General features: G+C 41.6%; 1 protein-coding gene across 3 annotated transcripts in view; it reads left to right on the top strand.

The window, feature by feature from the left end:
- The window catches only part of LOC125466046 (ADAMTS-like protein 5), a 161,269-nt gene that overhangs the window by 24,479 nt on the left and 110,152 nt on the right, over positions 1-26,638 (top strand). The window contains exons 1-2 of one of the 3 annotated variants that reach the window (XM_048560157.2): positions 14,144-14,829; positions 15,152-15,224. In XM_048560157.2, coding sequence (XP_048416114.2) covers positions 14,792-14,829; positions 15,152-15,224 — 111 coding nt within the window. In that variant the 5' untranslated portion in view covers positions 14,144-14,791. The other 2 variants (XM_048560158.2, XM_059638526.1) reach the window with 2 other exon arrangements.

Genomic DNA, 26,638 nt, shown 5'->3' with positions numbered 1-26,638 from the left:
AACGACATTTGCACCTTCATTAAGCCATCGTTTTTCATTGGTGAAAAGACCCTGAATACGACTCAAGTCCTCACTCATATACAGGTGGACTCTTTCCCCAACCCTCCTTGTTTTACAAAACTCATCCATGTGGACTGTGTTCTCCATTGATACCCCTTTGATTAAACTGACAATTTATCCCCCTCTCTAACCAAAGTCATACTGGCATGTTTTTCCACTGCCATTCAAATTGGCACACTCTTTCCTCTGCCCTTTTTGGGCTGGCGTTCTTCCCTCCCGTTCTCCAACATTGAACTTTTCTAATAAGGAATTTTAGACACATCAGTACCACATACAGAAAATACTAAGTTCAGGTGATGAGTCAAATTGTGTTTATTAATGAAGCCCTTGAAGCTGTTGTTTATTTAGCATTCCCACCAGTTATTAAATTATAATTTGAGAAGTTGGAATTCTCAAAATTATGGCCGATTAAAGGTCCAAAGGTGATTGGAACTAAGTCATCCAGATGAATATCATAGAGTTCCCCGGTTGAGGATATTAACCTGGGCCAATCAGAGACTGATAGGCATATCAATGTTTCTGCTCACTCCAGGAGCTGGCTCTGTGCTTGCTGACCCAATGTAATGTTCTCTGTGTAAATAAAGGGTGATGGGATACTGGCCTTTGTGGAGTTATTTCAGGACCCATGTTTGAATTTGAGTAGTCTGACATCAGGTTGGAAGTGACACAATGTTTTGACATGGAGTGCTTTTTTTTCCCCCAGTTTCTTTGTTCTGTCTAATTTACATGATCTAATATTCTATTTACTAGCTACGCGAGTTGCTGTCGAACTACACAATGTCTACTTAGCTCCAATCTTTTCCATTCCAATCTTGAAGGCACTTACCTTTTTCTGTATCACTCTGCTGCCAGTATCTTCCTGCAACTCATCCAAGTGGCCACTTCCAATGTAATAGCCTAAACAGTTGGCATGTAATGTAGCTGGATAACATCAAAGCCAAGTCCAACCCAATGAGATCAACAATACTTCTATTGTAGCTGAGATCAATTCACTCAGTGCAACTGGGATAAAATCTCAGAACTTTTGCTTTGGTTAAAATACTACACAGTACAGTTTTTTGCAGAAAACGCTTTAAACCTTAAATCTCTTTGTGGTATTGAATAGAATGTCAGACAGCCATTGAACACCTGAGGCTAACTAGATCTTGGTACAGAGACATCATCAGATGGAACCCAGTCATTTCTCTTTTCCAGAGGATACAACAACTAAACTTAAGATGATTAAATCTGTAGACTACTCTGTGTTCTCATGGGCTCCTTGCCATCTTCTCACACTTCATTGTGGCTATCAGTGCAAGATTGACAACATCTGCCTGAGAGAGGCTATATTTGAGATTGCACCATATCCAGCCTGAGGTGAAGCCATTGTAAAGCACAAACATATGGCCTTCCTCAAAAGTACCTCTTCTTCCCAAGCTTTTTTACATAAAATTACATAATTGTGCATGTACCCTTGATTTCCCCAAAGACAATCCTGGGTGATTACATGAAGGAAATTAAAAGATAAATTTAGAATAAGACAGGATATAAACCAGAATGAAAAAAGCTTAAAACAATATTAAAGTATGCAGGATGCTTTCTCATATATGCATTTTGAGAAAGTTGAATACTGTTGAGAAAAGAAATAGGGCATTTGAATGGCCATGTTAAAATCATCTTCTCAAGATAACTCAAAAACTTAAGGCACCAGTGATTCAATTCTTGGAAAGTTGGCTGTGAAAGTGGAATTGATGATAGAATCACTGAGCAGAAATATTCTATTTCAAGCATATTCATTGTGGCTTAAGAAGAGTTTACTGTCAGGTAATTCAATAGACAAAGAAGATGGCCAATACGAGTAAATTGGATTCAATAGGAATCTACTGATGACAATGAAACTATTGACAGGGATCGTTGAAAATCCCCTTCTGGTTCATTAATGTCATTAAAGAAAATACATCTGCCACCCACACCTGGTCTGGCCTACATGTGACTCCAGACCCATAGCAATGTGGATGACTCTTAACTGCCCTCTGGGCAATAAATACTGGTCTAGCTGGTAGTGCCCTTATCCTGTGAATAAACAAAGAAAACACTTTATTTGGACCTGTGATACCAATCCTTCTTAGTCGCACAGAGAGTGTCATAACATGCATTCATGTACCCAAACAGAAAGTCAAGGCTTTCCATTGATTAGAATCTAAGGAAATTAACAATCAAGAAAATTGCTGTACGGAGTCTACTCTTTCCAACCAACAGTACACAACACAACTGATACTGATCTATTCTATTCCCATAGGGATAAAACTGGAATTTTGTCTGATTGACTGGATAATCAAAGAATAATGGTAAATAAACTGTATAAGCATTAGTGTTCAACACTGTATGGTAGTATTTCTGTGCTCCCAATAGGACAAGGATCAGAGGAGTCCATTGACTATAGAAAGGCAGCTGTTTTTGTTCCTGCTCATTGATGAAATACACTTAACTGTCCAAAGAGAAGCTTCAAATTGATAGTTTCCATTTAGTCAAGCCTAAGGTTAAACATTGGCACTGAAATTGATCTTAAATGTCCTTTGGTATTTGACTCACATAAGAATCATTTAAGCAGGGTTCTTCCTGTCTCAAGTTACTCATTAAAAGAGTGAATGATTTAATAAACTTAGGATTTATGACCAGCAAGTATTGCAATAGCAATTTTCCTAAAGCAATGTTATCCGAGATTATACTCGAGCTCAGGGTCATAATGATGATTGAAAAATAAATATCAAATAAATTGAGTTAATAAATCAGGATCTGGTTTAACCCTTGTCACATCAGAGACAAATGGACTCTGGCAGGTACAATCAGACTGCGGGCAGCATGGAAAGGAAGATAAACATAATCAAAGTTGCTGGAAAAGCTCAGCAGGTCTGACAGCACCTGTGGAGGAGAAAACAGAGTTAACGTTTCGGGCCTGGTGACCCTTCCTCAGTTCTGGGACTGTAGAAAGGCAGCTTTTTGTTCCTGCTCATTGACAAAATACATTTAACTGTCCAAAGAGAAGCTTCAAATTGGTAGTTTCCATTTAGTCAAGCCTAAGGTTAAACATTGGCACTGAAATTGATCACAAATGTCCTATAGTCAGTTCTCAGGAAGGGTCACCGGACCCGAAATGTTAACTCTGTTGTCTCCTCCACAGATGCTGTCAGACCTGCTGAGCTTTTCCAATGACTTTGTTTTTGTTCCTGATTTACAGCACCCACAGCTCTTTTAGTTTTTATTTGGAAAGTAAGATAGCTGAGTACAGGATTAAGGATAGGGTTCTTGGCAGTGTGGAGGAACAGAGGGATCTTGGTGTGCAGATACATAGATCCCTTAAAATGGCCACCCAAGTGGACAGGGTTGTTAAGAAAGCATATGGTGTTTCGGCTTTCATTAACAGGGGGATTGAGTTTGAGTCGTGAGATCTTGTTGCAGCTCTATAAAACTTTGGTTAGACCACACTTGGAATACTGCATCCAGTTCTGGTCACCCTATTATAGGAAAGATGTGGATGCTTTGGAGAGGGTTCAGAGGAAGTTTACCAGGATGCTGCCTGGACTGGAGCGCTTATCTTATGAAGAGAGGTTGACTGAGCTCAGACTTTTTTCATTGGAGAAAAGGAGGAGGAGAGGGGACCTAATTGAGGTATACAAGATAATGAGAGGCACAGATAGAGTTGATAGCCAGAGACTATTTCCCAGGGCAGAAAATGCTAACACGAGGGGTCATAGTTTTAAGCTGGTTGGTGAAAAGTATAGAGGGGATGTCAGAGGCGGGTTCTTTACACAGAGAGTTATGAGAGCATGGAATGCGTTGCCAGCAGCAGTTGTGGAAGCAAGGTCATTGGGGACACTTAAGAGACTGCTGGACATGCATATGGTCACAGAAATTTGAGGGTGCATACATGAGGATCAATGGTCGGCACAACATTGTGGGCTGAAGGGCCTGTTCTGTGCTGTACTGTTCTATGTTCTATGTTCTATACCTACTGGAGAATATCTCCCCAGTTTGACACTTTAAACAGATATTAAAGGTTGACCTGGTCAACATGTCAATCATTGAGATTCTGGAATTAAAGCAGCTGAAGTAGGTTTACAGCAAATTAGAAATCTATGTCTTCCAAACAACAAGGGTGGCAGATTGGTCCAGTGATTAGCACTGCAGCCTCACAGCATCAGGAACCCAGGTTTGATTCACCTTGGGCCAACTGTCTGCGTGGAGTTTGCACATTCTCCTCATGTCTGTGTGGGTTTCCTCTGGGTGCTCGGGCTTCCTGCCACAATCCAAAGATGTGCAGGTTACCTGGATTAGCCATTCTAAATTGTCCATAGTATCCAGGAATGTGCATGCTAGGTGGGTTAGCCATGGGAAATGTGGGGTTACGGGGATAGGGTCAAGTAGGTGGGTTTGGGTGGGATGCTCTTTAACCTATCAGTACACACTCGATGGTCTGAAGACCCTGCATCCACACGAGGGATTTTATGAACAACGCACATTTATATGGCACTATTAAGGTTACAAACGGCAAGATGCTTCATAGGAGCATAACTAGACAAATTTCGTAAAGGGGTCATTAGATTTCCTAGGTAATAAATGATAAATTAGTTATAGAATAGATTACATTAACTGGAAAATAAGTAAAGATAATGTTAAAATAAGTCTGACACAGAAGAGAGGGAAAGGAAGTAAAGATATGATGGGGAAGAAACTGCTTATTTGTGTTAACATTTATTCAAATTCTGCAGGTTAAAATTGCAACAATAAAGTTACTCAACAAAACAGAGTAACTGTGTTATCATCCTGCTGAGGTTTCTTTAAGTTATGGGGTTTAAAAAATAGGCATTGCAGAGAAACTGGAATCTCCTTAGGTACTCTGGCACTTGAAGGATTAATTCCAAACATTCTGGCTCTCCATCAAAGTTTTCTGAGACTTTTTATTTCTATTTTTGGTAAATAACAATGTGTGGAAAATGAGGAAGGCAGAGAGGGAGGGAGAATCACTGAACAGATGTACACCATACAGGCAGCTCTAGTTAGTCCCATTCCTTTACTCAACAGGTTTTTCTCCTTTAAGTATTCAAGAAATGAATGAAATAATGGCTTGCATCTATTTAGTGCATGCCACTTTCTCAAAATTCAATGCACATCAATCTCTGTTAGACCGTAAGGTGAAGGAACAGAAGTGGGCCATTTGGCCCATCAAATCTGCTCCTCCATTCAATGAGATCATGGGCGATCTGATAATCCTCAATTCCACTTTTCTGCCTTTTCCCTATTATCCTTGAGTCCCTTACTGATTAAAAATCTATCTCAGCCATGAATATTCTTACTGCGTCTGCATCGACTGCCTTCTCTGGTAAAGAATTCCACACTTCATTACTCTCCCTAAGAAGAAAATTCTCCTCATTGCTGTCTTAGACGGGCAACTCCTTACTTTGAGATTATGCCCCCTATGGAACTAAACCACAAGAGGAAGCAAACTCCACAAAACTACCCTGTCAAGGTCCTTAAAAATCTTATATGTTTGAATATGTCTCCTTTCATTCTTCTAAATTCCAATGAATGCAAACTCAAACTCCTCAAACTCTCCTTATAAGAAAATCCACTTATACATTGGATCAACTTAGTGATACTTCCCTGGACTGCCTCCGGTGCCACTATATCTTTCCATAGATGAGGGAACCAAAACTATTCACACCATTCTAAATTTGGTCTAACTGCTGTCTAGTTTCAGGGAAATTTCCCCATTTTTATATTCAATTCCCTTTGAACGAAAGGCCAACATTCCATTTGTCTTCCCTGTTGCCCACTGAACCTGGATGCTAGCTTTTTTATGATATACGAGGATCTCCAAATTCCTCTGTGTTTCAGCTTTCTGCAGTCTTTCTCCATTTAAATAATATTCAGTTCCTCTTATATTCTTGATATTCTTCCTGCCAAAGTGTACAACCTCACATTTTCCCACATTAAATTCCACCTGCCAAGACTTTGCATATTCACTTAACCTGTCAATCTACAGCTGGGTGGTCACTGCTTCTGATAGTTTGTGATGAATAATGGAATTGTGGATATGAATAAAAAGTCTAGAGTTTTAGTTAGCTGTCTTTGAAGATTGGTAAATATTTTGCAGAATTTGCCACAAAAAAGGAAAAGATAATTTATGGTAGTCTCAGTCATGCATGTTGTGCTTAAGAAGTGAGTGTGTTCATATTCATTGCTCTCTGCTTTCTATATGTTTGAATTCAGTAATATTATTTATGGGTCCTATAATTTTTCTTATTCATGACAATCCAATGACCCTAATTAGAATCCAGTAAAAAAGAAATAATTTATTATCACTAGGGTGCCGAGGTTTAATTCAGTTTATCTTTATATACAACATTATAATCAAAATGCTGGAGATGCACAACTGTCCCCAAGGTCAGGTTACATAGTGACAGAGCTGCCAAATGGCCAACTTATGTTTGGGTCAATTGCATTGAATTGTCAAAGTTTACAGAGCCTCCAATGCTATTTTTTTTCACTATTGCAGAATTGCAGTTGCACAATTCCAAAACAGATAAAGAAACATATATGAGAGAGAGGCCATGCAAATTGACACTTAGGAACAGAGATATTTAAAGCATTAATTCAATATGAATCTGTGAATACCAGCAATATATAGGATGCATAACAAGAAGAAATTTGTAGCAGTAAATTAGGCCAGCATTGTAATTACCAGGGCCTAGTCAAAAGCTTGGCATTCAAATGATATGTCTTGGAGTAACATCTTTGAAAACAGTCTTAATGGCGGATGGCAAAAGACAACTCTTCATTTTGCTCATGCTCCCTACTGAGATTGGACACATTCATCTAGAAACTAGTTGCACCCATGACAAATGGAAGTTGAAGGAAAAGATAAAACAGTAGCACAAAATCTAAAAGCAAAATAGGTGCACGACAAGAAAGTTTGCTAAAAGGGACAGATTGAGTACAAGGCCAGTTCACCCTTGTATTTGAAATTGTAAAGAGATGTTGACTCCAGGAATAACTTAGAAGAAGTCAGAGGTCAACAGTGTTTATAGCCTTTGCTGCCATAACACTGACTTTGTGCTGATCCAGCTGTCAGACTGGCTGACAAAGGCAAAGAAGGAATGGGTAGGTGGCCACAAGTTCAAGAATATTGCATCACACTGTATCAACTTTACAGACATGCAGATGTGCCTCAAGGCCCCTGAAGATGGGCGACATGCAGATACTAATTCTGTGCCAACCACCACGTTCGCAGACGGTCTTCCAGAACCACCTAGGGCACCATCATGGCGAAGGCATTAAACCTCAAATGCAAATTAAAGCTCTAATGCCACACTGAAGTCCCCTTTGAAGAATTTGAATCCGATTAACCACAATGGGACCGATGCATGCTAAAGTCAGTTTCTTCAGATAGCCTGCAGCCAAAAAATTCATCTTCAAAGGCTGAAGGTAACTCGCATTGTGACTATTGCCTGCATCTCACTAGTAATAAGCAAATAAGGCCAGAAGACCAATGTAAATTTGTCCCGACTCCAGCCTTATTAGACACATGCAGCCTGTCTTGCTTTGGAATTATGCTCAATTTAAGCATGATCCAATTTTTCATCCTTTGAGCAGGGACACCTGATTTCACAATATAACACAGAACTAAATCACTGCTGGATTCACTCCAATAATACTTTGTCAGTGTACAGATTTCCTGAAAAAGGAAAACCTGTTTCCCAGAAAATGATATTTAGATGCCAGAAGAGATATATTAGGGAAAGGTTCCTATTATAAGATTATTTAAAACATTTATATGACCAAAGATTTCCAAAATAGCAATCATTTCACAGTGATATCACTTCTAATGTGTTCTGCAAAAACATTGATTTATTTTTAGGTTTACTGAAACAAAACAGCCAAAACAAAATTTTCTGTTTCTCAACTTTTCCAGGAATTTACTCCATGTTTCTCTTCCTTGGATTTCAACTTTCTCACCTCCTCTCTTGCGACACTAATTTTGATATTCCTCCCATCTGCCCTCACCTTTCTCTCACCTTGCACCAAGCTCCCGTTCTCCCTTTGAGCAGTCAAGCAGACTGTTTATCAAGGCCTCCCCTCATTAAGTTTGATACCAGTCCATGGGCATCTCACTCCTCACCAACCAGGTCACTTCTTTGTGAATAGGAAACATTGTGACAAAGACTGTTCTGTCATGGAGTTACCTGTGTACTTGTTTTCCAGCAATAGTCTCTGAATCTCATTAGGAGTACAACCCTGGCTGAATCCTTCCAGCTCTGTTCACTTTATATTACGTTTCCGAGCCAATATGTCCAAGTCACTTGCTCCTTATAACTCTGGATGGTTTTATTGCTAGGTGACAGTGACAAAATGATTTTTGTGTTTCTGTGTGTTGCATTTCATGTGATCAATCCTTCCAACATGTGAAAAGTCTTTCTGAGATGTCAGGATGAACCATGTGTGCAACAGCAGAATTTGTTGGAGATTCAGGAGCGGTGCTATGACGCCTAAGCTGTGGCCAATCATTGCCCTGTTCATCACAAGAGTGAGCAACGAAGTTGGTAATGAAATGAAAATTAAAATGTCAGGAATTTGAAAAGTCTGCCTTAACTGTAAGTTAAGTATAGGATAACAAGGATTCTCCCCCAGTGTCCTGGCCAACATTGACCTCCCAGCCAGCATCACTGGGAGAAAAAAAAACAGTTTGTTAAGTCACTTGTTGCTTTTCTGCTTATTTGCCCTGTCCAAATTGTCTATAGTATTTCCTACATTACAACATTGTAAGTGTCTGTAAAACGCTCTGGGATGCTCTGGTTGTGAAGATGCCAAAGCAATGCCTTGTTAAAAAATAAAATTATTTCTTTCGCAGACACAAGCTAAATCCTATCAGTCCACGGCAAAGCCCGTGACTATTGTATAGGACTTTAGAATGTCGCAGCATTTTGGAGCATCATTGTTTGTGTCAGTCTTGAGGAATGTTGATCAACAAATGAGTCAAGGGTCAGGGGGTGTGCAGACAGGAAAATAGAGCCAAGACCACAATCAGATCAGCCACATAGCCTAGGACAGCTCCTATTTCTTATGTTTGATGTGCTATTTATATTATATTCTTAAAATCTGAAAATCTGTCACTGAAGAGGTTAAATTATTCTCATATGTTCATATAATAGATTCATGCAGCATGTTCTGTAGAAAAGGATTGGATGAATTTGGGATACAAAGACAGTAAATATGCGTGTAACTGAGCAAGTACTTCCCTACTTCCTTTTGATTCACTTGTGGGACATGGTGTCACTAGCTGGGCTAGCTTTTATTGCCCGTCCCTAGCCATCCTTGCAAAGATAGTGGTGAGCTGTGTTTTTTTGAACAGCTGCAATCCACCTGCTCTAGGTTGACCCACAATGTCCTTAGGAAGAGAGTTCCAGGGCTTTGACCCAGCGACGAAACAGTGATATATTTCCAAGTTGTGATTGTAAATGGCTTGGAGGCGACTTGCAGGGGGTGGTGTTCCTGTTTATCTGCTGCCCTTGTCCTTCTGGGTGGAAGTGGTTGTGGGTTTGGATGGTGCTGTCTGAGGATCTTTGGTGGAGGGAATGGATGCTTGTAGATGTGGTGCCAGTCAAGCAGGCAGCTTTGTCCTGGATGATGTCAAACTTCTTGAGTGCTGTCGGGGATGCACTCATCCAGGCAAGTGGGGAGTGTTCCTTCATACCCCTGACTTGTGCCTTATAAATAGTGGTTAGATTTTGGAGAATCAGGGTGTGAGTTACTCACTAGTATTCCTAACCTCTGGCCAGCACTTGTAGCCATTGTGTTTATGTGGCAAGTTGACTTTCTGGCCAATGGTTACCCCCAAGATGTTGATAGTGGAAGATTCAGTGATGGTAACACCGGTGAATATCAAGGGACAGTGATTAGATTGTCTCTTATTACAGATGGTCATGTTTAATATGGTCATGTCTGACAGAAGGCAGAGAGTTGGGATAAAAGGATCTTTTTCGGAATGGCAACCGGTGACGAGTGGTGTCCCGCAGGGTTCAGTGTTGGGACCACAGCTGTTCACCTTGTATATTAATGATCTGGATGAAGGGACTGGGGGCATTCTGGCGAAATTTGCCAATTATACAAAGATAGGTGGACAGGCAGGTAGTACTGAGGAGGTGGGGAAGCTGCAGAAAGATTGAGACAGTTTAGGAGAGTGGTCCAGGAAATGGCTGATGAAATTCAATGTGAGTAAATGTGAGGTTTTGCGCTTTGGAAAAAAGAATACAGGCATGAACTATTTTCTAAATGGTGAGAAGATTCATAAAGCAGAAGCACAAAGGTATCTGGGAGTGTTGGTCCAGGATTCTCTAAATGTTAACTTGCAGGTAGAGTCCATGATTAAGAAAGCAAATGTAATGTTGTCGTTTATCTCAAGAGGGTTAGAATATAAAAGCAGCGATGTGCTTCTGAGGCTTTATAAAGCTCTAGTTAGGCCCCATTTAGAATACTGTGTCAAATTTTGGGCCCCACACCTCAGGAAGGACATGCTAGCCCTGCAGCGTGTCCAGCGGAGATTCACACGAATGATCCCTGGAATGGTAGGTTTAACATACGATGAACGGCTAAGGATCCTGGGATTGTACTCATTAGAGTTTAGAAGGTTGAGGGGAGATCTAATAGAAACTTACAAGATAATGTATGGTTTAGAAAGGGTGGACGCTAGGAAGTTGTTTCTGTTAGGCAGGGAGACTAGGACCCGTGGGCACAGCCTTAAAATTAGAGGGGGTAAATTTAAAACTGAAATGAGATGGCAGTTCTTCAGCCAGAGAGTGGTGGGCTTGTGGAATTCATTGCCACGGAGTGCAGTGGAGGCCGGGACGTTGGATGCCTTTAAGGCAGAGATCGACAAATTCTTGATCTCACAAGGAATCAAGGGCTATGTGGAGAGTGCAGGGAAGTGGAGTTGAAATGCCCATCAGCCATGATTTAAATGGCAGAGTGGACTTGATGGGCCGAATGGCCTTACTTCCACTGCTAGATGATCTTATGGTTTTATGGTCTTAACATTTGTGCAGTGCAAATGTTACTTGGTACTTGTTAGCTCAAGTCTGGATATTGACCAGATCTTGCTGTATCTATGCATGGTTGCTTCAGTATCTGAGGAGTCGCATATGATTCTAAACATTGTGCGATCATTGATGAATATCCCCATTTCTGATCTGATGAAGGAGGGAAGGTCATTAAAGAAGCAGCTGAAGATATTTGTGCCTAGGACACTCCCCTGAGGAATTTGTGCGGAGATGTCCTTGAGCTGAGGTGAGGTGAGAGCGACAGCTGTTGACATCAAGGCATAATTTGACTAAGTGTGGCATAAAGGAGCCCTAGCAAAACTGGAATCAATGGGTATTAGGGAGCAAACTTTCCACTGGTTTCAGTCTTACCTGGCATTTACCAGCAAAATGTAATTGGAAAGGATTGGCTTTGATATCATGGCCTTGATAGAAATGATCCAATGAGTGATTGGCCAATAAAAATGTTGAGATGTTAGTTTGATCCACAGATGGTCCTGAGACAGTGAGTTCGGGGAAGTGGAAAAGGGTGTCACTGTGACTTGGGAGAAGAAACATTGTTTCCTTATTGGCACTCACTGACAACCCCACCCAACAGGAATGGAGTGAATCTTGCATAAACTGAAAACCTAGGGTGGCTGGGAGCTCTTCCTCATTCCCTCAATTTGTTTTCAGTGGCTGGACTACTTACTAATACTCACCACTGGAGCTGATGCAGAAAGATGAGGCACGTGGTCAAATTACATGGGGGTCACCCATACAGAACACAGAACAGTATAGCACTGTACAGGCCCTTCAGCTCATGATGTTGTGCTGAACTTTTACCCTAATCCTAAGGTCTATCTACCCTCCACCCCTACCTTATTCTATCATCCAAATGCCTATCTAACAGCTGCTAAATGCCTCGAATGAGGCCAACTCCATTACCTTCTCCAGCAATTCATTCCACGCCCCTACCACTCTCTGAGTAAAGAACGTACCTCTGATGTCCCCCCTATATCTACCTCCACTCCACTTTAAAACTATGCCCCTTCGTAAAAGCAACCTCCACCCTAGGAAAAAGCCTCTGGCTGTCCACTTTATCTATACCTCTGATGATTTTGTACACCTCTATCAAGTCACCTCTCATCCTTTGTCGTTTTAAAGAGAAAAGCCCTAGCTCTCTCAACCTTTCCTTGTAAGGCCTTCCCTCCATTCCAGGCAACATTCTGGTAAATCTCCTCTGCACCTTTTCCAATGCTTCCACATCTTTCCAATAATGAGGCAACGAGAACTGGACACAATACTCCAAATGTGGCCAAACAAGGGTTTTGTACAGCTGGAGCATAACTTCACGGCTCTTGAATTCAATCCCTCTATTAATGAAAGCAAGCACAGAGCCACATTCAATGATCAAATACCTTGCAGTATTGGACAGAAAATAGGGAATTTTAGCAGAATGAATACTCAGGTTTGTGTTTTGGGACACCACATTACTCAAGGATAATTTTTTACGTATAAACTCACCACCAAATTATCAAACCTTCCCAATCATCCAAATAACAACATTGCCCAACATGAGCTGAGTAATGATCATTAAAAAGGGAAGGAACCTAGGTGGGGAGCCAATTTAAAATAAAGTTGGAGGGGGTGGGGTGTTAATGTACTCAAGCCCTCACAGTACCCAGCTCTCTCTCAAATCCTTGAGACTGTTGGTGGGCGCCGCATTAAGTCTGGATTTTCAAACTCTGATTTTAAATGATACAGTAAGCAACTGACAAATAATGAAAGAAGATGCATGTAAATCCATGTTTCCAATAATTCCATTAGAAATTATAGTGAGTTCCACTTTGCAATTCACCCACTGATGAGGACAGTGTTCTAAACTCAGATTTTCCAAAACATTGGGTCTTTAAAATGTTCCCAAACAATTACAGTTGTCCCTAGCGGAGAGACAGGGCACAGACACTCTGTACAACCCATCTCCCTAAGATAAATCTGACTGTGTGTGACCCCTCTCCCTGGGTAAATCACACTGTGTGGGGCCCATCTTCCAGGAGTAAATCTGCCTGTGCAAGACCCATGTCACTGGCGTAAATTACACTGTGTACCTAAGCATGTACCAGTTTTTCTTTATGTTTCACGAGCAAAGATCTCTGCGTCTGCAGTTTTAACTTTATTGTGATTTCATTCAGCATTTTCCCTTACGCCTTGTTTGAAAATTATAAAGTAGTTCATTTTTCTTTAAATTCACCAATCGTAATCAATGCTGTGCAGACTAGACCCCGAAATTCAACCTCCAGATTACCTTGCAGTCTGCTTTCAGACAGTGGCAATCCAATGGTCATCCTTACCCTAGCTTCAAGTGCCTCCTGAGGTCTATAACCCCAGCACAGGGTGTCCCAAAGCTTGGATTGGTCACCCCGACTCACCCTGCCCTCTGGACATCTCTGCAGCCAAAAAGAAATATCTCAACAGCAGTGTAATGTATTGGCTGTCGAGCTAGATGATCGAAGTTGAGGACTGCGTGAGGCCCTAGTTGGAATATTAATTTAAATACCAAAAGAACTGCAGATGCTGTATATCAGAAGCAAAAAAAGAAGTTGCTGGAAAAGCTCAGCAGGTCGGGAAGCATCTGTGAAGAAAAAAAAATTAACTCTATGAGTCCAATGACACTTCCTCAGAATAGGAAATAAAATAAACAGATATAAACAGGGGTTTCAGTAGATCTCAGTTCAGAGACGGACTCTGAGCTGGCTGGTCACAGGCAGTGTACTGTGCACAAGTAAGTAAGTTAGTGATGGGGTATCAGCCTCTGTGCAGTTGTTCGGTGTGTTTCTCTCCCCACTGATACTGCCAGACCTGCTGAGTTTCCCCAGCATTTTCTGTTGTTTATTTAACGAGAGGAAGCAGCAGTTTACCCTATACTGTTTACATACACAGATACACAAACGGATACATCCGGCACAGATTGTCCTGGCCCTTTAAGCAAAACAACCCGCCCAGTTCATGAATATGTATCTAAGTTCTGTCTGACTCTGGCTCGCTGCTATTTAACAAGGACTGATACATGCATGAGACACCCGGAAAAAAAATTCTTCCCTTCCCGGGATTTATTTGGCTGCAAGAAGTTTCAAAACTTTGGGCCATTTCAACATTCAGACGGCCACCGATGCTTGGAAATTTTCTAACTCAACGGATCCAGGGGGGAAAAAATTCCCACCTACCTGTATGTGTGTGTGTGTGGATTGGTTCAAATGATCTGCACAAGTGACCAGTAAAGCACGTGTCTGGATTTCAAAAGGAAAGAAATATTTTGCGAAGGATGACGCTTGGAGGAAATTTACTGATTATTAAGGAGCCGTGGCTAATTCTTTAAAGGAGCTCGTATGGGAGGGGAGGAGGAGAGTATATTTATTTAAATGACCACGATAAGTTTCTCAAAGTTTCAGTCCAGAAAGGGACAGTGCCGCTTACAGTTAATTTCTGGTGAATATCATAAATTCATCGCCATTGACAGCCCCGTGTCCACCAGGAGCGAGCTGGACATTCGGAAATCCTTGAGCCCTTCCTGTAAGTTTGGAGAATAGTCGATGTTACGTGAGGCAATCGATTCTGAAGATTTGAGTGCAAATGAAGCGACGTGATGACAGCCCAAGATAAGTGCTCACGCTGAGATCATGCAAGTGAGATCAAGCATGTTCCGGCTGCCCAGCTGGTATGTTCGCTTTGTATTTCAGCTTTCTACCCTGTCCCAGTAAAAACCATCTTCTGTCATCGACGTGACACTGTAAGACTGCGTCCTTTCAATCATCGTTTTCGGACTAAATATTTCTGCGGACGATTAGTGATGGTGTTGCTGAAAATGTAAGGTTGAGAATAATTCAGTTGCTTTCATGTCTGACACTAGTAATTTGAATGGGAAATTGCGGGCAGAGAGAGAGTGTCGTGTATTGCTTGGTCGCTGGGAGGGGAATTCTGAGGTCCTCTTTATTTACCTTTCTAATGTGTGGGTCCCTCTTCCCCCCTCTCTTGTTCAGGAGATGGTATTGTTGGAAATCTTGGCTGCTAACTGCGTTGTTCCTGGGATTTGGAGCCCTCTATAGTGCTCAGGTGAGTAACAGTTCAAATTGAGTCAATGTCAGGTAATGACACACCTATATGTGACACGTACTGCATACATAAACACATATACTGTATATACACACGCATATAGACGACACAAAATAAGCAAAACATCTTTCACCAGTAATTGATGTATGGTGCTTGATTTATGTTTATTTTTTATACTTTCCATTTCCTCTTTCTCTTGTTTTCTGGCTGACTTTAATGGAACTATCAAACTGTTACTGAGGTTATAGGCAATAAGCTCGCTGTTTAACTTGGCTACTGCTTTCACTGCATCTTAACTTTCCTGTCCATACAATAAATTAACTTGCTTAATTCTGATTTCTATGGATTTGAAGGTAGACAGTTGCTAAAATGGTACATCTGTAAAGAGAATGTGCAGCAAGTGATGAGAAAGATTTTTTAGGCACCAATAATATGCATTTACATAGCTGCCTATCCCCTGCAGCATATCAGATATATTTCTCGCCATATTGCCTGCTTGTAGACAGATAACCAATGACAAGTTAATTCTATATTAAATGAAGACCACCCTCTCCAGTTCCACATTTAACATTTGTGTTTGAATTTGCTTCTGTATTAAACAGTGTTTAATAGTGCTATTGTTACTGAAATTCTTATCATAGCGGCCTTTAAACAAAAGTTTTGTCCTATTTTTCAAAACATCTTACACAACGAGTTACTTGTGGAGCACAGCAAAGGTTGCGCTGCACGAAAACACTCGATGAGCATGATGATAGAGCAGCACCTAAAAACCTGTACATCTTGAAAAGAAACTAAACACAGTGTTCAACTGCTTCAAACTTCAAGTATGTTAACCCCAAGACAGATCAATTGGATTAAAGCCATTTGGGATTGAGTGTCAATTTCATGTTTCCCAGCATGTTGTCCCTTTCCCTGCTTCATTGAAATGGCTGTTATCCAGGATCAGGAGGCTCTTTGAACCTTGCAAGTGCTTCTTGGATAAATTGAATCCTGTTCTGCATTTACCAGAAAGAAAGGTGGGAGGAACAGTGGTGGGAGTCACTGGTCAGGGTGACCAAGCACTGAGGAAAACTGTCTAACCTTGACTACCTTGACAGTAATGAATCAACAGTGCAGGGCGGCACATCAAATCTGGCACCTAGTGAATGGTCTGTATTACTCAGCAACTCATTCAAATTAATGAGGACACTAACGTTGCTGTGTTCTGGATAAACACTTTTTTAAAAAATAAATGATTCAATGACTTGTAATGTTTTCATTCAAATGCACAATTCTTTAATTGCTCCCCAATGTTTAGATAATATCGGACATCTGGATGCATGATCATCAAACATCATTTATGATATTATTACAAAGCCAGGCCTCAAGTTTCCTTTCTAATCTCATAAGGGTGACCAGTTAGAACCTATAAGCACAGCTAGTGAAGTGAAGAGATGCAGAGAAGTATTTCTCATCACCAATTACCTAGACTGTGCTCGCTGACTACATTGGAACCTGCTCAAAGGAACCTGCGAAAGTCTCAAATCTTAACTTCCCATTGTGTGTCCAAACCATTTCCCTCTATCTCTGTAGCCTCCTTCTGTATCACAATTACAGAGATCTCTGATTTCCACTAATTCTAGCTGCTTGTGCACCTCCAACTTCCTTTGACCTGACGTTGTGGCCATGTTTTCAAGCGTCCAGACCAAAAGATTTGCAATTCCCTCTTTGAACATCACTACCTCTCTCTTCTTTCAAGATGCTTGCTTAAACCTCTTCAACCAGGCATTTTGGTTACCCGTCCCATTGTCTCCTTTTTTGTCTCGGTGTCAGTTTTTTTGTGAATTAAACTCCTGCTTATCACTTTCGGACATTATTACTCGATTAGATCTGCTACATGAATGCAAGCAGCTATTTTAATTTTGTTGTTTGGCAGCCTGCCAGGGAAAAGCAGTCCTGGTTGAGGGCCAAGTGTCAACCATGGTGTCAGCTCTGGCAAGTGTCAAGTGTGGGATCAGACTTATAGATGGATTCTCTATAATAAGTATCCCGATGAATGTATGTTGAATTCTTAATTTTTAATGAAGTTCTAACTTTCATGAAGAAGCGCTATAGAGCGTCAAAGTTGGGAGGGAGAGTAGTGTGCATCTTTCAAATTGCTTTTATGTTCTGCTGAAACCTGTGTGAGAATCAACAGCTTCTGACCTTAGAGACTTATGCAGTGGTTGAAGGTAAGTGTATCTCAGTTCTCAAAAGACAACTGTGTAGCGTTCAAATTTAGGATTATCGGTCCCACCGTGACACACGGGGAACCTAACTTTTGTGTAATTTCCATTGAGGTGATATTCTTTTAGCGTGACTGTTTTCTTTTGTGCTGACATGTCACATTTATCACCTATTAACAATCACAGGCACATAACAAATGGCTCAGAATATGTTAATAACTTTTGCCTCTACTGTGGAAAAGGGATCATGTTAAAGCTTTAGATTCTCCAAAATTTAGCTTGATAATGTGTTGTTGGTGGTACCCATTGCAGTTCTCCAGTTTCTGTGGTATACCAAAAGACACTGTTTGTCACACTTCTTTTATACCCAATTAGGCCTGATCTTAATTAAATGTAAGACATTGGGCTATGATTGAGTTAAAATTGTGCCTGTCGAGTCGAGTAGTGAGTAACATTTTCATCAGAAAAGCACTAGGTTTTATTTCCAATGTGTGCTGAGCTAGTCAATCAAGCAGTGAAGAGCATATTCATAATTGGACTGTGCCCCTTAATTAGCAAGGGGAATATTGTTCTGTGATCCCAACTCTCTGTCTGGCAACCTTTATTGGACATGTACGTATGTGGCTGTCAAATTAAGGATCAGACTCATCTCTGTCACCACCTAGAGCCAAATTGCCTTCTGGCGCTTATGGTCAATGCTCAAACATGAATAATGCCCCTTTGTGTGAAACAGTGTGACCCAAAGGTAACATTTCTTAAGAACCTCCTCTCATAGCTCACAGCCCTGACAGAAGGGACAAGCCTTATGGCTCTTCCATAAACCCTCACTGTTCAATTATTTTTTAACCTTGGAGAAAGATCAGACAGAAGGTGTGAACGACATGTTCCCACAGGTAGGCTCCTGCAGCTTCCACTTATACATATGTGAGGAGCAACACTTTAAAAGCAAATAGCCAAGGGGTAATTTCCTGCAATGCGCCAAACTGTTTGGATCAGACAGCATGCATGAAAGCCTGAGAGTGAACTTCCTTTTAAATGTTGACCCAGTCCTAAAAGATTTTTTTTAAAAATCGCGTTCCCTTAGGTAGGGGAAAACCAGCCTGTTCACAATATGATGACTGTCTAAAGAGCTTGCTGTACTCACCACACAATAAATATCTGCAGCCCATTAAAGAATGAATTAGTCAATAGCTGGGAGCATAATATTTCATAACAAATCCTGTGAATTTCTCTTGCCCAGCATGCTTGCTGCTGTGTGTCCCACAATGTTTGCTGCTTGAAAGACTGCACAAAATTTAGCGAAAAAATAACAATCACTGCCTTCTTCACAGTCCTGTCATTTACTCAGTTTAGGACAGCCGTATAACCCTGTCTACACAGTATGTTCTTATTATCTCACATGGTTTACTGTGAGCTGTTCCAGATCGTGTCATTCTTGAAGTTACTTGTGGAAAGCAGCATGTATTTTCTGTATGGTGCTGCTCTGTGCTGTGGGTTTGCGGTCAAAAAGTGGCATGTTGATGTGCGTAATGCCTTCCTTTTTAAGCAAGTTAGCTCCTGGTTGCAGCGTGGTGAGGTCTTACTGTCAATGTCACGCAGTGGCAAATGTCCATGATGCATTCACTATCAGAGGTTTACCATGAGCTTGGTATTTCAGAATGAGGTCAAAAATCATACAACATCAGGTTGTAGTCCTACAGGTTTATTTGAAGAGTCAAGCTTTTGGAGTCTCGCTCCTTCTTCAGATGTCAGTGAGAGTGGTGGCATCAGAATTTATAAACAAAAGATCAAAGGGTCATAGAACTAAAGAGACTGTATTGAACAAGCCCAAGATGGCTGTTCAATCTTAAATCAGTTAGAAAGGACTAATGTGCAAATTCCTGGATTTCTTTCAAGTCACTGCCCTGTGATAACTTTTGTTAGCTCCCTCAGTATACCAGAGGTGACATTCCAGGCCATACAATGCATTTTAGGTGTGAGGCCTTGTTTCTTCCCCACACCTCCACTTCTCGCTTTCAAACAATTGCCAAACCTTGAACAGACCATCGTTTGCGGCAAACTACCCAGCCTTCAGGACAACATCAACCACAACACCATACAGTGCTGACATGGCGACCTCCGCAAGACAAGTCAGATTATCGGCATAAATGCTACAATCTCACATGGGAACACCACCCACAATGTGCCTGGCAGATACCCGTGTGACTCGGCCAACGATGTCTATCTCATACGCTGTAGGCAAGGATGCCCTGAGACATGGTACACTGGTGAAACCATGCAGACACTATGACAACAGATGAATGGACACTGCGCAACAATTGCCAGACAGGCATGTTCCCACCCAGTAGGGGAACACTTCAGTGGACATTCGGCCTCGAATCTTCAGATGACCGTGCTCCAAGGCGGATTTCAGGATACACAACAATGCAGAGGCACTGGGCAAAGGCTGGTAGCCAACTTCAGTACCAATGAGGACGGCCTCAACCAGGATCTTGGGTTTGTGTCGCACAAGAGGTGACCCCACCCCACACACACACATACACACACACACACACATCTATGGGGTGAATTTGCATTTGCAGATTTGTAATTGCAGGTACATTCTATTTTGTCCAAAAAACACACCATTTGTAGACAGTCAGTGTGGCATTTTATAAATTCCTACTTTGGAAACATAACCAGTCTGACTCCAAGTTGATACTCAGCCAGAATCTAAACACAGCCTCACACCTAAAATGTATTGTTTCTGGTCTCGCCTCTGGTATACTGAGGGAACCAATAAAACCTTTAGTTATCTCAGAGCAGTAACTTGAAAGAAATTCTGGAATTTGCATATTAATCCGTTACAACTGATTTAAAGATTAACAACCATCTTAGGTTTATTCAACACATTTGCATTAATTCTATGATGCTTTGATCTTTGCTTATAAATTCCGTGTCTGATCCTGCCTCTCTGACACCTGAAGAAGGAGCGGGACTCTTAAAGTTTATGTCTTCAAATAAACCTGGTGTCATGTGATTTTTGACCTTGCCTACCCCAGTCCAACACCGGCACCTCCACATCTCAGAATGAGGATAATGCTTGCTCATGGCAAATGTACTGGGATGTTTAGATCGTGGAGGCAATTGTGCTGTGGAGAGCACATGGTTCCCATTGACAAGGCAATCTCCCATTCTTGCTACATGCCATAGGTGCATTGGAATAATTTACAGATTCATAATCTGTTTGGTCACATTGTAGCACACTTTCTATTTAAGGCCTGAAATGGGACTTGGACCCAAAACTTCTAACCTAACAGTAAGAATTCTGTGGCTGGGTCACAAAGCTGCCTGCTTGATGGAATAATATACTCAGCCATACAGACCAGGAGAGGCCTTCGTTTTGTGCCTAGTGGCTTTCACTTTGCAAAGGCAGCATTTGGGCTGCTGATGTTGTGCTCAGTGTTCCGAAGTTGTCGAGTGTAGTAGAGGAACTGGGGTTGGAGGACAAATTTATCACTACCCAGTAAGAAAGTTCAGAGTGGACATTATGGAAGCACAGCAGCAGTATTGACACTGGCACTCTCCAGAACTTCACAGCCTGCCAGCATTTACTATCAAAGCTTGCACAGGAAAGACTATACACAAAAGTGAAAGAGAAGGCAGGTTGTTTGGCAATCAATGGCGGGGGCACGGTGGCTCAGTGGTTAGCACTGCAGCCTCACAGCACCAGGGACCCAGGTTCAATTCCAGCCTCAGGCGACTGTCTGTATGGAGTTTGCACATTCCCCCCGTGTCTGCGTGGGTTTTCTCCGGGTGCTCCAGTTTCCTCCCACAGTCCAAAGATATGCAGGCTAGGTGGATTGGCCATGCTAAATTGCCCGTAGTGTTCAGGGGTGTGTGAGTTCTCAGGGGATGGGTCTGTGTGGGATGCTCCAAAGGGCAGTGTGGACTTGTTGGGCCAAAGGAGCTGTTTCCACACTGTAGAGAATCTAATCAATGCTTTGTGGTTGTGGATTGGTTGCACAAACAGTCTCATGCAAATCCTTTACTCAAATGTCTTGATTTCTGCCACATAATCTCTATTCTTAAATACTGCCCTGGTCTCGACTATTACAGTTGTAGATTTCACAGCTCCACAACCCACTGTGCTGAAATGATTCTCACGCTGTCTCAAAGATTTTACATTTAATTTTCCATCAGTACCTACTTGGTAAGGAATATCAGTGACACTGAAACTGTAGTATTAATAATTATTCACCTTTCCCTCTTTATCATCTCTTTTAAAGGTGCTTCCTTCTTTTTCACCGCCAAAAGATTGACCGCCTTTTCAAATGGCAAAGCACTTTTGTTTAAAAACAATCATTTATGAGGGGCACCGGGGAGTGTTCAAATGCAATAATTTCCTGGAAAAAGCTGACAATAAATCATCCACCTCCCAAGATTAAGCCAAAACAAAAGAGTGTGTATTATATTTAGTTTTGTGTATCAGTCAGATCAAGGCTCCCCCGGTTGAGAAATTTTTTTTTGGTGAACCTTCTGCTATCAGTGTGACTATGAGAATACCAGAGAATGGAAAGCTTGCCAATTCTGAAACCCAGAGACAGCATCAAGCACTTCCAAGGAAGCTATAGACCACAGTCAAATGTAAAGTGAAGCTCCCTCGAACTTTCAAATAGAAGCAAACGCTGGAATAAAAACAGAAATTTCTGGATAAACTTATTTAATCTGGTAGCATATATGGAGAGGAAGAACAGAGTTAGTTTTGAGTCCAAGATGAATCCAAATTTGAGTTCTGAAGAAGATTCATATTAAATTAGAACCATTAACACAGTTTCCCTCTCTTCAGATGTTGCCAGACTCGTTGAGTTTCTCCAGTATTTTCTGTTGTTATTTCTCCCTCCAGTCTGTTTCCAACACAACCTGAGCTGGTGTCTTTGGAAATATTTGAAGATGTGAGATTGCCTCTTTAAATGTTGTAATTTCCAAAAAGCTAACTAGAATCATTCTCAAATATTTGTAATCAACAATTTGGATATACGCCAATATGCCTTAATAAAAATTGAAAGAATTGCAGAAGCTGGAATTCAAAACCAAAAACTTGCTGGGAAAGCTCAGCAGATCTGGCAGCATCTGTGGAGATAAATCAGAGTTAACATTTCATATCCAGTGACCCTTCTTCAGAACTGCCCTGCTGCTCTTTTCCAGCAATTTGTACAATGTACCTTAAATGCATGTGAAACCTGATCTCGACCTTCCAGCTGAGAGGTAGGGACACTATCGCTGCACCATATGATTCAATGTTTATAGTAATACCGTAGTTTAGTTATAAATAGAAAGAGTGCAATCATGGGTCATAAAACATCAAGAGAGTCTGTGTAGCTAATCCTTTAGTTAGATAAACACTCAGGTGAATATAAGCTCACTTGAGAGAATTATTCCAAGCAGACTCCTCAGTTATTATGGAATACTTGATGCCAGAGATCTGCCAATTGCTTATTGCAATGAACTCATGCCTGTATTTTTAAACTATAATAATTTAGAAAGCTCATTGCATTTGTCACTGCTTATTTGTCAGAGTTGCTCAGTTACCAGTTTGGAAAGGGAACAGATTCAATTGTGATCCACAGGAACAGCCTTGCATGAGTAATTGGTTAATATAGGGAACAGACTCTCTAAGAAGATGATGGGAGCAATCAGTATGTGATTTCTTCAGATGCCAGCTAGGGAGATGTTCAGAAAATAATATTTGGGGCATAGAATGACCAAGCTGAGATATGATCTGGTAAGTGTAGTTTATTGAAGCAACAGGTGACCATGGACCTAAGGTTCCCAAAGATTTTGTTGTCTCATATTTACACCAAGTCAACAATTCCATTATCATGCCTTGCAAACAGCAGCATCATAATCAGTAAGCTAGATGCCTCTCCAACCCCCTCCAATTACACTCCATTGTCACTCCAACCTCTTCTGGTTACACTCCACTGTCACTCCAAACGCTCCAGTTACACTCCACTGTCACTCCAACCCCCTCCATTACACTCCACTGTCACTCCAACCCCCTCCATTACACTCCACTGTCACTCCAAATGCTCCAGTTACACTCCACTCTCACTCCAGCCCCCCCATTACACCCCACTGTCACTCTAACCCCCTCCATTACACCTGACTGTCTCTCCGACCCCCTCCATTACACCCCATTATCACTCCGACGCCCTCCATTACACCCCACTATCACTCCGACCCCCTCCATTACACCCCACTATCACTCCGACCCCCTCCATTACACCCCACTATCACTCCAATCCCCTCCATTACACCCCACTATCATTCCAACACCCTCCAATTGCACTCCACTATCACTCCAACCCCTTCCATTACACCCCACTGTCACTCCAACCCCCTCCAATTACACTCCACTATCACTCCAGCCCCCGCATTACATTCCACTATAACTCCAACCCCCTCCATTACACTCCACTATCAGTCCAACCCCCTCCATTACACTCCACTGTCACTCCAGATGTTCCAGTTACACCCCACTATCACTCTAACCCCCTCCAGATACACCCCACTATCACTCCAACCGCCTCCATTACACTCCACTATCACTCCAACCGCCTCCATTACACTCCACTATCACTCCAACCCACTCCAGTTACACTCCACTGTCACTCCAACTCCCTCCAGTTACACTCCACTGTCACTCCGACCCCCTCCAAATACACTTCACTGTCACTCCAACTCCCTCCAGATACACTTCACTGTCACTCTAACCACCTCCAGATACACTTCACTGACACCCCAACGTCCTCTCGTTACACTCTACTGTCACTCCAACACCCTCCAGCAACACAGCATTATCACTCCCACCCCTTCTGGTTACCCTCCACTATCACTCCCATTCCCCTCAAACCAGACTCCATCCTATCACTTCATCCCCCTCAAACCAGACTCCATCCTATCACTCCATATCCCTCAAACCACACTCTATCCAATCACTTCATACCCCTCAAACCACACTCCACTATCACTCCCACCCCCCTCAAACAACATTCCATGATCACTCCCATCCCCCTCAAACCACACTCCACTATCACTCCCATCCCCCTCAAATTACACTCTCCTCTCACTCCATCCCCCTCAAACCATACTCCATCCTATCACGCCATCCCCCTCAAACCACATTCCACTATCACTCCCACATCCTCAGCCACAGTCCGACATCCCTCCAACCTTCTTTAGTTACACTCCATTATCACTCTATTCCCTTGAATCACACTCTATCCAATCAGTCGAGATCCCTCCAGTCACACTTCACTATACCTCCAACCCTCTACCATTACGAGTCACTCTATCTTTCCAATGTCTTCCAGTCCTGGTTCCTATCCGTGTTGGAAACCTCCTTCAATCCTTCTACTGTAATCTACGAAATATTTTGTCGTCCATTAGTGGAAAGTACTTTGCTCATCCTGCATGTACTGTCTGGAACTCTGCCCCTAAATCTCTGCCAAGTATACCCCGGCCCGTTTTCAAACCCCTTCCTAATACCTATCACTTCAGTTGGTCATATTCCCACCTTCTATAATTTCCAAAACATTTTAACCTAACCTGAAAATGTCAGATCATTTTAATGTGTTACACGTTCTGTGGAATGAAAGTTGTTGTGACAATAAATGCTGTGACAAGCAATTGTGCTCACAAAACTGGCACTGCCCATTAAAACTGATTGTTCCATGAAGAAGGTCCAGTATCTAAGTATTCACCTGCGGTTCAGAGAACGACAGAATTCAGAATCCTAATTCCTACCCTTTCATGTACAGAGCTCTCTTTGAGATGAAAGATTAGTGTTAGTTTCAATATTGGATGATAACATTAATTGTATCTTGAATTTGAAGTGCTAATCATCTATGATTTCTGTGAAAGGTTTTGCAAATTTAATCTATATTGCATTACTTAATCGATTCTGCATTGCTTTTATAGAGTCGTTAGAGTCATGCAGTATAGAATCGACCCATTAGTCCAAACAGTCCATGCCAAACATAATCCTAAACTGAACTAGTCCCACCTGCCTGCATTTGGCCCATATCCCGCCAATCGTTTCTTCTTCATGTACTTATCCAAACGTCTTTTAAACATTGTAACTACCCACATGTCCTCTGAAAGTTCATTCCACACACAAGCTACTTTCCATAAAATCAAAATTACCCCTCGTATCTTTGTTAAATCTTTCTCCTCTCACCTTCAAAATATCTCCCCTAGACTTGAAATCCCCCACTCTAGGGAAAAGACATCTGCCATTCACCTTGTTTATATCCCTCATTATTTTATAAATCTCTATAAGGTCACCGCCTCAAGCTCCTACACCCCAGTGAAAAAAGTCCCACCCTCTCCTTATAACTCATTCCTGGCAACATGCTGGTAACTCTTTCCTAAACCCTCTCCAGCTTAATAATATCTTGCTATAACAGGGCAAACAGAACTGCACACAGTACTCCAGAAAAGGTCTCACCAACGTTCTGTACAACCTCAAAGTGATGTCCCAACTCCCATAGTCAAATGTCAGAGCAATAAAGGCTAATAAATGCCTTCTTAACCTTCTTATCTGGCTACCCATCGTCTAATAATAACAAAAAACACAATTGGGCACATTTAAGCACCATAAGGCTGAGATTAGTGGTCAATAGCAGCGTGTACCAGTCCAAATGGGGATGTGATTATGATTCAGCCCCTTTTTAGTTTCTCTATTTAATGGGACTCAAATGATACTTAGTGAGCTCGTACAGGGCTTTGAATATATCTCCCCACAGCCCTACCTTCCCCTCCCACCACCCCTTTGCCATTGAAATACTTTTGATGAGGGAAGATATGGAGGACATGTTTCACTTAGAAAGTTTTCTTAGAAGTAGATTCAGTTACAGCTTTCAAAAGGGAGTTGGATGAATACTTGATTGGGAAAGATTTGCAAAGTTATCAAGACAGAGAAGGTGAGTGAGATTATTTGTACATCTCTCTCAAAGAACTCATGTAATGGGCAAAATGGCTCCCTATTAGCTGTCTCATTTCATGATTCTCTATAAGGGTTACCTCATTCAAAGTCTTTGTTTTTGATGAGCTCGAAAGGAGAATTAAGAATAATTTTCCAGGGCGGATGCTGAGCTCTTTCTGCCATCTCAACTTTAGGTATCCTGTGAGGTCCTGTGTCAGAGCCAGAAAACTTGTGTGGCCCCA

Source organism: Stegostoma tigrinum, chromosome 30, assembly GCF_030684315.1.
Source record: "Stegostoma tigrinum isolate sSteTig4 chromosome 30, sSteTig4.hap1, whole genome shotgun sequence".
Classification (NCBI taxonomy): Eukaryota; Metazoa; Chordata; class Chondrichthyes; order Orectolobiformes; family Stegostomatidae; genus Stegostoma; species Stegostoma tigrinum.
This window is presented reverse-complemented; position numbering and strand designations above follow the sequence as displayed.